The following is an 11,755-nucleotide window of genomic DNA, read 5'->3' as shown; positions in this document are numbered from 1 at the left end:
CCTCCATTAGCAATCTTGTAAGATTTTTAGCCTGGAATCCCTAGTAGGCTTATGCAACTCTTTTGCAGGCAGTTTTTATTATTATTGAAATCTATTTCAGTTAACTAAAGAACTCTTCATCAACCCTAGTTTTCTCCTTTTCTATTTACTGCACCATAACATTCTTTTCTCGTCACCGATAGGAGCAAATTTGTATGCATATTAAGCAACCAAAATCATCAAAAATCCACATGAAATGAAATTTCACAACCATTTCAATGTGACGTAAAGTTGGAATTTTACGATTCTATCATGTGGGGGCTGGCCTAGGGATTTTGTTTTCCACTGGAATTCAGGGGAAAGCTTCCTGGTTTGTGAGAAGACCAACGAGCAGATGAATAAGTATGTCGAGTATATACAACAAAGAGAAGACCAACAAGCATATGACTAAGTATGTCGAGTATATACAACAAACATGTTTCCAACAAGGTTCCCCTTTCCGAGCAGTTCTGGATGAATCAATATATGTATTCAGCAGGAGGTGCTTCTTCTGGTATCTGCATAGCAACATAACACCAGATTTCATAAAATTCCATACAAATTTATCCATTTATATTTTCTAATTTTTGATCATTAACAAAGGAATTTGCAAATCATAACTGCCATGAAATCTCAATAAATAGGAGAAGGGTTGATTTGTCACCTCTCCAGGAGTCCACTCCTCCTTCGACCAAATAGACGAATTCACAGAAACACCTCCTGTTTTCCTGACATCCCAGAAGTAACGAGAAACTTCAGAGTTCAGTTATTTAACATCCAAGTAAATCAGAAATAATCATTTAAAACTTGAAATCAACAACGCCTCCTTTACAGATATAGACAGCGAAACAAAATTGACAAACAAAAAGATAGAGGCAAATCTCACATAGATGCTTGTCCAAGCATACTGGGCACTGGAGATCTAGATGTACTAGATGTAAAGGGTGACTGATTACTAGAAGAACTTGGGAGCTGTGATGTTGGTGGAAAGGGAACTGTGGATGGATTGTTTCCTCTACTCCCAAAACCACTGTTGAACTTGGAAATGCTGGTACCACTTTCAAATGGCTGCATCGATTTTTGGCCACCTGATGTTGTTGCAGTACAACTAGAAATGAGAAGACAGACAAAACCTTTAAATTAGCATAAAAAGGCAAATGATATACCTTGGTTCCTAAAAATTGAGTTGCTATTCCCAAATCCACCCATATTTTGGCTGGGGTTGTGGAATACACTTGGTTGCCCAAATGTCATATTCGGCGGTGCAGGTTTGCTGTAAAACAGTAACCAAAACACACGAGTGAAATCCGAAGGAGATAATAATTCGTCAAAGATCTACCAAATTTCAAAACGCGACATCGAGTAGGTTGGCATGCCTTAGGATGGGTCCCAAAGAAGTGCCGAGTTGGCTAAAACTTGAGACTGTAGGAGGCACATTAGTCTGAACATTCAATGGTGGAGCACTGAGATTGGTTGTAGGAAATGAGCTTGGTCCAGCAGTAACAGCATTTGATATCACATAAGGATTACGCAATAAGTTTTCAAATTCAAGTATCTTGGTTTTCAGGAGGTTCCTCTCTCTTTCAACCTGTACCAAGACACAGATAGTCGTATAAACATTTAATATTGAATAGAGAGTGGGAAAACCTTTACGTCGCTTCGCATATGCAAAATGTACTGATAACTCGCTATAATAACAATTAAAATAACTTGACACACGTCGCTTCGCATATGCAAAATGTACTGATAACTCGCTATAATAACAATTAAAATAACTTGACACAATGCGGCAATGTCTTAGTTTTCTTCCTCTGTAGGCATCTGAATTGTAATGAAGTGCCACTATAACCAGCATGATTTGTACACTAAAGTTGATTTCTATTGTGACATGATGTTATCTTATCTACAGGGCCCAAGCCTACAAGATAAATGGATGATTAGAAAATAAGTCATTTCAACTTTCCCTTCATATGTCAAAAGAGCTTGAACCGAATTACTTCCGAAGACCCAACTCCCAGCTCTACAGATTTCCCTTCTAAAGTCCATAGGTAAAGATCCCACTAAGTTCAATATTTTTCGACATATATCCTAACTCAACAAACAGAACACTGTTGTAACAGGTGTAAGTTGCTCATTTCGAAGCAGGTCTTTCCACACCCTGTGCCTTCATTGGAAAGCATAAAAGCCGCTAAGCATGATCTCTTATACCAACACTAGGAATGGGCACTCAATGTAGATGTTTACATATTCGTATTTGCAGATGCCTCCAGTCAAGTACTCACAAATAAAGTCAAAGCCACTTGGGAAATTAATTATTAACTTTAGACAATACCAAAAAAGCTATCTCTTCTGTATAAGTGGGCATCTCACCATGGTGAATTTCTCAATCTATTCTCTGGTTATAATTTCCTTTCTTCATTCTGATCCAGAGACATTATTCCTACAACTACAGATGATGCAAACATCAATTCCAGTTCAGCGTTAATGATTGCGGAGGATATATACATCTTTCTAGATGTTCAGCATCGTACTTAAAAACCAATCAAGATTAAAAGACGTGGGTGAAATAAGCGAGCATCTCATACAGTAGTATAAACATGACCTGCAAAAACAAACAAGGGTCCCGAGATTGAAATGCTCCCTGTGTGTAATTAGATGATTCTTTACAATCTGGTTTTCCTCATTCATTCACTATATGTTACCATGCTAGCCGTCTTACCCCAGCAGATAACAAGTTTAATAATGAATGAAAGCATTTGAAGCCTTGATCAAATTCTTTCTTATTTTTTTGGTACTTACAATTGATGGTAAGGGTAGTCCCCTCTTGGCGTCATCATAAGCAGCCGCACGGATTTCTTCATAGCTAATATCACCGACAATGTCACATGGCCGACTGCAAGAGAAAAAACGAGGTTTGACCTGTTATTTACTACTATTACTATATTTACATATAGACTATTTCAAACAAAGGCGAAAACATACATCATCTTCTTTTTGTGGTTCGTCGAATAAACTAAAATGTCTTAAAAGGATCCTAGGCTAATATAATTACATCGAGGCATTAAATAATCATCAGTTGCATGAGAAATAAGGATGAAATGACTAACTCTTTACAGTGGCCATAACAGGTAAGCTTCCAAAGTGGTCTTTCTTGTTGGAAATCCTCAGCAATTTGGCGTTTGCACAACTCTGGATCTGTACACCTAACATATGCATACATCAAAATCAACATTAATTCAGGGGGCGCACTATCCAAATTGTAGCCTGAGAAGGAACATATATCAGGAAGGGACAAATTATCAGCTCACTTATGGGTAGCCAGCTGGGTTTGCTTATCATCTTTTCTAGGCTGTGCAGGGTTTGTTGAAGCTGTTGATGAGGAACGATTCCATTTATTATCAAACGGCTAATCCCAGAAACAGAAAAAATGTGTAAATAAACTATCAACAAAGACTAGCAATCATAAATAAATTTTTCTTCAAAGAAAGGGAAATCAGAAAAAAGGAAAAAAAACCTTGAACTGATTCTGATTTTTGGAACCAAAATCAGATTGCACATTTAACTGGGAGTTACTCTGTGTACCGAATCCAAATGGATTTGGTTTTTGTTGCTGCTGATTCGTGTTTGAAGATTGTGATCCAAATCCAAAGGGATTATTAGGTTTTGATTGTTGTTGATTTGCATGTAAGAAATTACACCGATCGCCGAATCGGCAACTGTAAAAGTAAATCAGGAAATCAAATTCATGTTCTTCATGGGGTTGATAATTTTAAGTATAGCCAGAAAACCTCAGAGGTTTATTACCTTCCACGCAAGAAGTGTGTGCAAAGCTCTTTCTTTCGATTCATGTCTTCTCCGCTATGACAAACTAATACCTCGTGAAGAAGCAAGAAAAACCTAATCGAAGACTTGACGCCTTTCTACAGAGACAAATCCGTAGTGGTATTGTGTTGCTTAAAATTTAGGGCAAAATCTTTGGAGGGAAGAAGCAGAGCGGGAGATTTAGGCGTTTTATTTCGCTTGCTTTACACGACCACACTCCCATAGATGATAGATTAGTTCCGAGTTGTTCCTTCCGAGTTCATACAGCAAGGGGAAATTTATTCTTATACTCTCCTCTTATTTCCAGCTACGTGTCATGTGCAAGTGTAGCCTTCAAGGCGTATCTGTCGATTTTTTTTTTTTTTGATAAAAAAAGAAATTCATTTCATTAAATCGTACAACAAAGATCTTTTTCTAGATTTTCTAGAATGTAATTTGGAGGAGTAGTGTATCAAACATTCATAGACTGATTTCTTGCAGTTTTGCAATTTTATCTGCCACACTATTAGCATCTCGCTTAACATGAGTGCATTTCCAATTGACAAAACTGCTAAGCAAGCTACGACAGTCCTGGATAACACTATTTGTTGTCCAGTTTATTCTCCCTAAAGCATTATTTATTGACTCAATGACATTCAAGTTATCTCCTTCCAGGTGCAAATCTTGGATTCCTTTCTGAAGAGCCCACTTTACAGCTTCTAATGCAGCAATTGCTTCTCCTTGTTCCTCATCTGATCGTATTTGTCGATTAATACGATCGTTTTAAGCATTTATTCGAGGGGGATTTCACTATTCATGATGACTATATATATGACTACTAGATGTAATTGCAATTTCAATTCATGCGTAAATTAATCCTTTGTGGAACACCTCGTGAAGAAGAAAAAATTATTTTCACTTAACTAAAAATCAAATGGTGGAATCAAAAGTTTCGCACCATTCCTCTAACGTCATTGATCCCCTGAATGCAATACATATATTTAATGCTTTGTTTCTCTATTTGTATCTTTTTTAATGTATTTCTATTACGATGTATTTGGTTGATATAACTCTTTCATGGAACGTATGAAATTGGGAGTTCTTATTCATGTTCCTTCAAAACAAAACAAAAAAAATTCAGTTATTTTGTTTAGCCCATTGGTCAAACCTACCGCCAAACCACCGCTGATGGGACATTGGCGTGGTTTGACTTTTTGATTTTCTCTGCTTACGTGGGTTTTGTTTGTTTTTTCTTTTTCAAAGCAGAAAATAGGATTTTCTTTTCGATTTTCTATGGTGCTCGAATAATGAAATTTTCAATTGATGAGAAAGGTTTGTTTGTTTTCGTTTCTGAATATTTTGGGACATAATATTTGATTTTCAAATTCGTAGTTTTGTTCCTCTAAAACCCTAGAAAAGACTATGCACTAAAATGTTTCTCACCCAAGCTATCCATTTTATTGATAAAGGAAGAATCGAAGGAGAAACATGAACTCTTGTTGAGATTAACATAGCTCCTGTTTTTTCTAATCATGATTTCAAGCAAATCATTTCATTTTATTTATGTTTTTAATAATTTGATTTCAGTTGTAGGATGACAATTGAATCATCCCTTTTAAAGAAATGGTAAGAGAATATGCATTGTGAAATAGAGATTTTAACTCATGGAGACATGCCTCTGGAAAGAAACCTAACTCAGGTAACCTTACCTGATTTGCTGCAATTTTTATTATCATCTATGGTGATATTAGCTGATTTAGGGTTTGTGTTTTGTTTAGTCTTTCTATAAAAATTTGTAGATGGATGAGGGTTAAAGTAATAACGCACGATTGGGGATACTTGAACTAATTGAGGATATAAATTACTTCCCCCAACCAATAGTGTCTGCTAAGGGGTGTTTTTGGGGCAAAAATACTAAAATACCCTTCACTCAAAATAAAAATCAAAAAACTTAAAATCAAAAAATAAAATCATATCCCCGATTTCCATCATCACCTCTTATTAATCTCTTTTAGGGTTAGGACATTGAAACCTAAATATTCCCACTTCCTTTCAAATTCTAAATTTTCCCCACTCCCTTTCAAATTTCTTCTCCTTCTCTGTCGGCTCCTCATTTTGAAAACGATTTTTTTTTTAACATTCGGAAGTGATGAAGACGATGCCGGTAGTGATGAAGACCATGCCGGAAGTGATGGATGTCATGCCGGAAGTGATGAAGACATGCCGGAAGTGATGAAGACCATGTCGGTAGTGATGAAGATCATGTCGGAATTTTTTTTTCTACATCGCCGGAAGCGATGAAGACCATGCCGGAAAATGGTGTCGGCATGCTTGGTAACTAACATTTAATGTCATAACTAAGTGCCGACATGCTCGATAGAAATCTATCAATTCCGGTAGTCAAGTGGAAAAAAAATCAATTTTCTGGATACTTTACATCATGTGCCGGCAAAGAAATTCAAGCAACATACCATGCCGGTAGCAATACCGGCAAGCTCGAGAATTAACTGACTGTGTCGGCAGTGGACTGAAAACCAGAAAAAAAAATCAAAACGGAATAGGTTTTGAATTTCAAAACCCGCGACCTGACATCCGTGAGGGGCTACCCCGGACCCTCCCAGACCCCCTGGATAGCGGTAGGTAAAAAGCAAATTTTGTATCGGCATAGTTTTTTGGTTGAATACTATGTCGGCTTTTACTCTCACCTCACTCACCCAAATACAAATAAAAATACACACTAATCATTTATCAAATAATCTTTTGAATTTACTAATTATAATTAAGCACTAAACATGATTAGTGAAGGGTAGATTAGGTATTAGATAAAATACTTAGATAAGGGGTGACCCTGATTTGATATTTAAATCCAGTTTTTATCATTTTCCTTTATCCCCAATTAGTTTTAGTATCCCGATCGCGCGTTCCCAAGTAAATTATACTTCCGGAGTTTTAATCACTATTGCATCCGTAAATTTTCAACATTGTTTACCAGGTTTATGTTTGAAACACGCATTATTTTCACTCATGAGGATCGAGAAATGAGGTATTTTTATTAAAACGAGAAATGAGATTTTTTTATTAGTTTGAAACGAGAAATGAGGTATTTTTATTAGTATATACACTCTGTGTTTCTCAATTACTTTTTGTTTCTCGCAGAAAGATGATGGTGCCTTAGTTATCTTGCAGTATTGATCCGTTCCCAAGTACTTAATAGGAACGAAAATGCTTCAGATTATTGTTTTTAAAATGTTAAAATCAATTTGTTATGTCCTACATTTAGACACTTTGTGCGGTCTTTTAGTTTCAAACATTTTCAATTGTGCTAGTTTACACTTCAGGGGAACATGTTTATCCTCTTAGACTCCGCAGATAAGACTTATGTTGTTCTTACAGAGCAGGTAATGTATACGATTATTCTCCTTGACACGCTTGATCAGTTGTATATCTCAAGTGGTTTAAACTTTAGTCAAGGATAAACTTTTGTACCTTTAAGGTTATTTATCTGTTGGGAGGCTTATTTTAGAGATACCAGCCGGAATATTGGGGGATGGAAGTGGTGATGCGATTGGCACATCAGTTCGTGAGGTTACCTTTTCCCCTCTTCCATGGACCAACACTTGTATTGCCCAATCTTGAATCTTAGAAGTGTTTTTTTTTTTAATTAGTTTTCTGGATGTACACAAAACTTTTCTTGACGATGAATCTACTATGGTTGGATATTCTTCTATATTGACTCTCAAGGAAATCACGTTTATCTAATCATATCACTCTCCCTTTCTCTATCGTCCTCTTTTTGTTAGAGCATTGCTCGGTTGAACACAACAAGCATTGGTATGTCAAGGTTGGTTACCGTATTTTAGTATCAAAACTCAATTAGAGTCGCTTGATTAAAACTACCAGAGTCAACTTCGTTTATGTTAGAAAGTCAAGGAATGTTGAGACATACAAGTATTATAATGAATACCTGGAGAACACGAAGACGCATCGACTACAACGAAGAAATCATCCTTCCACTTGAGGTTAGTAACTGACTTGACTTGTTTCCATTCCTATCATTTCTTTTAAGTCGTATCGAAAACATAACATGCGAGGTTATATATATGATACTCTAGAATTATGATTGGTCATATTAGTATGATCAAAGTGTCAAGGAAGTATATTGAATTACGAAGTGTAACGTTTATCTTTTGAACTTCGTAAATGCGACATCGACATAATCTATGTAACTTGTTACTTGATTTTGTATTGGATATAGGTGAGATTTCATCCTAAGAAACTATGTTTTATTACATTGGTTTAAAAAAGTAGATTTACGAACTTGTTTCATAATCGAAAAGAAATCAATAGGTGTTTTAGTCCAGTTTTCAATGAAGATATAATGGATGACCAATTCGAACCTAAGGATGGAATTTAGGTAGAACCGATCTTAACTTATATTGACAATCTTGGTAAAACCAATCCCTACCTATCTTGGGATCTTGGTAGAACCGAACCTAGCTTTTGTTGGGAGTCTTGGTAGAACCGATCCTAGCTTTTGTTGGGAGTCATGGTAGAACCGATCCCAACCTTTGTTGGGAGTCATGGTAGAACCGATCATAGCCTATGTTAGGAGTCATGGTAGAACCGATCCCAAGAGCAAAAACGATTCCAATATTCACATATTACTTTAGGGTTTGTGTGAGTTTGGGACTAGGGTTTGCTAGATAGGAAAATTTAGATGTCAGCATAATTTGAACATATGCATAATTCTTATCATTGATTGTTCAAACATATTCCTTGATACTCAAGGTGATCCCAAACCGAAATATTGGAGAATCTTATAAATAAGATTTTCAAATTATATGTTTTTGATTTTCCAACAACCAAAACATATCTCTAGAAAAACTATATTATTTAAGTGCTAAACTAATATTAGATATTACCTAAAGAGAGATTTCGAAATTACCGGTTGGATATTAGTTGGAAACATGAAAACAAAAATTAGGTACTTCATTGCATATCTTGAGAATATTTTCGGTTTTGGAATCTCCTTGTTGTCCAAACAACCTTGGTCTATAAAAAGTGAAGTTTGTTATTCTTGCAAACTATCCTTAGCCAGGCAAACTTCAACTTTTTGTTGTTTCTGGTGGAGCCGACTACTAGTATTACTTGTAATATTGTACTAGAGAGGAAAATACCCTAAATTAGGCGAAATCTCTTACATCCGCTCGTTTAAAGGCTTCAGTGGGATCAAGAAGCTCTAGAAAGTACCGTTGGTGGGAAACTAGATAATTGTATTGTTATTTTAGTTTTGGATTATTGATTTGATTGACTAACGATTGTTGAAACTTTGATTGCACCTAGTTTGATTATTCTTGAGAGCCTTCTCTTCTGACATATGGTTACTCAATCTAGATCAAAGTATCGACGGGATCTTCAGAATTGTTTTTAGATTTGAAGACAACTTGTGATCATCCATTATTAACAGACTCCGTTCTATGCGTGATTTATCATAAGTGGAATCAAGTTTTATGTGCTGGTATAATTGAAGACAAAAAGATTTTCTGATTGGTTTCTCATCTTGTGATATTACTTCGGGCACACATCTTGATTGGACGGGATCCGACTAAGATCTTATTTATCTTTGGTGGATTTTATCAAGTAGTCGTACAGATCTGCAACTATCATTTGGTGGTTGTTGATGGTGGATTTTTGACAAAGGTCATATTTCTAAAATCATATCAGAAATTATGCATCTCTGATCAGTATCAGAATCACAAAAAGTTCATGTCTTCAGCTTCCGCAAGAGAAGTGAATTGTAGTTCTGTAATATCATGACAGTAATAATATATGACGACGATATTAGGATTTCTGAGGAAAAACTTTAATATTCGATATATTTCATGATTAAGCTGAAAGATTCAACATTTCCATTGAATTTGGAATTCATCTCTGCTGTCTGACACATATTAATATTCAGAATAAATATGATGCTGATCACACCATATCTGAAGCTATCAAAGGTTCCTAGACATACGACATGCTAGTGCAGAACAACCAATTAAATACTTATAGTGTTGTATCATCAGTTGAATTCATAGAAAAAATATGCTAATTAAACCTTAATATTCACTTGCTCTGATCCTTGGACTATTCCAGCTGAATTCCATGAAATAGTAATGGATATTCATCTCTCGGTCATTAGGGGCACCCCCGAGTAAGAGACACGGGTGTATTTAGTAATAATGCTCAAAGGAGCATCCAAAAACATGGAAGAACTAGGATTTGGAAGTTTGATCAAAGAACGAAAATAAAAAGAGATAAAATAATAATAAAATAAGGAACCGTGAGGGGTGGGCCCACACGGCTAGCCGGCCGGCCATGCCGCCGGTTATAGCCAGACCTCCCCCTCTTTTTATTATTATTATTTAGGGTTTGTTATTTCAAGGACATCCTATTTCGATCAAAACTCCTAAAATTTCCATACTCCTCTATGAACCATGTGATTGAAAAAGCAAGTGGTACCGCAACCATCATGTCTTGTCTTTCTACCATGGGAAATATTAAAATAATATTATTTTAATATTTTTAATAGTGGTACTTCCACCAATGTTAAGAGTTTCAGTCAAATTCAAATTCTTCATACAAGGATGAAATAATGCTCGATGGATCATCAGAATATACCAAAATTCTCAGGATTGGTCAACGGACAGCATGGTGACATGGTCATGCCACCATACTCGGTCATGGTCGGCCCTTTGGCTTTAAGAAGCCGGTCCCACCTCTTTTGATGATTTTTTACCTAATTAATCATCCAGAGTCCATATTTGGTTCAAACTCCTTCCTGCAACTGGGGAGATGATCCATTCACCATCAGATGGTCCCACAACCACCAAGGGCTGGTTCCACAGTCCCTTGGTTGGTCCCTCCTCTCTCCATAGTTAGGTTTTACTACTTATTTCTCAGTCAAACACAATTTTAATAATGATTAAACAATAATTAATCATCCTTTCACTAACTGCTATGGAATGGAGTTTGGTGAATGCTCAGTCGAGCACCTGGACACTACATGAACGGTTCATCACCTCATGAAGCCAGTCCCTCTCTCATCCATTGGTTGATTCTCAGTTTAACATCCAATGATCATTCATCAATCATAACTAGGGTTTTGTACTAATGCTCTGTCTAGCATAATTCTGAACAGGTTCAGTGATAGGTGTCGTAAACACCTTCATTTTTATCTATTGTTTATGCTTTCTTTGCTATTATTCGTGTGAATTATGTATCTTATGTTTGCTTTTGAGTTTTATAGGTGTTCTGGAGTCATTGGAGCAAAAGGAAGTGAAACTCGCTCAAATCCATGATTTCTTCCCAATCATCTTGAAGAGAACAAAAACACGAAACTAGCAACGAAAGAATTAGTTCATTCCGACTTCATATGAGAAATTTATTTGCAAAGCCATTGAATAATCCTGCCAGTTCTAGGGAACTGATAATACATGAATTAAGCAGGAAAATAAACTGTCAGTCCTCCAGAACCGACAGTTGAATGGAATAATGGGTGGACCTTATCCAAGCTATCGGGGTTCTTTGATAACCTTATCTTCTTTTACACCCAAAATTAGGACTTCATCAGAAATTCACACATTTTAAAAGGGGATCTGAGAAGAGTTTTGCTGCCGATTGAAGCTTTGGTGAAACGAAATTTGCTGGGAAGAATATTTAACGAGGAGAAGGAACAGATGATGTAGCTACATCGTCTGAGGTGAGGAGTGATGGCGATTGAAGAATTCAGAGTTCGAACTGGGCAAAGTTTCAAGCCGATATTGAGGTTCAGACCGGGAAGTAATTGAGATGGGAAATTAGTGAAGTTGTTGATGTATCTGCGTTGAATTGAGCAGGAAATAGTGGGTTGACCCTAAATTCGTATTTTGATATGGCATTGACAGAAATTCGA

At 36.3% G+C, this 11,755-nt stretch overlaps 1 protein-coding gene across 1 annotated transcript; it reads right to left on the bottom strand.

Moving 5' to 3' along the window:
* Positions 1–216: 216 nt before the first annotated feature.
* Positions 217–4,083, bottom strand: LOC113314288 (zinc finger CCCH domain-containing protein 16-like). Its single transcript, XM_026563076.1, has 10 exons — positions 3,823–4,083; positions 3,533–3,734; positions 3,327–3,424; positions 3,126–3,221; positions 2,818–2,911; positions 1,395–1,606; positions 1,185–1,291; positions 905–1,106; positions 683–746; positions 217–536 (listed from the first exon to the last, which is right to left on the bottom strand). Exons 1-10 carry the CDS (start codon positions 3,864–3,866, stop codon positions 498–500), a joined length of 1,158 nt encoding a protein of 385 aa, XP_026418861.1. The 5' UTR covers positions 3,867–4,083; the 3' UTR covers positions 217–497.
* Between the last annotated feature and the right edge of the window lie 7,672 nt (positions 4,084–11,755).

The sequence above is a fragment of the Papaver somniferum genome, chromosome 9, assembly GCF_003573695.1.
Source record: "Papaver somniferum cultivar HN1 chromosome 9, ASM357369v1, whole genome shotgun sequence".
In the NCBI taxonomy this organism is placed as follows: domain Eukaryota; kingdom Viridiplantae; phylum Streptophyta; class Magnoliopsida; order Ranunculales; family Papaveraceae; genus Papaver; species Papaver somniferum.
The sequence above is the reverse complement of the archived record's forward strand: the minus strand, read 5'-3'. Positions and strand labels throughout refer to the sequence as shown.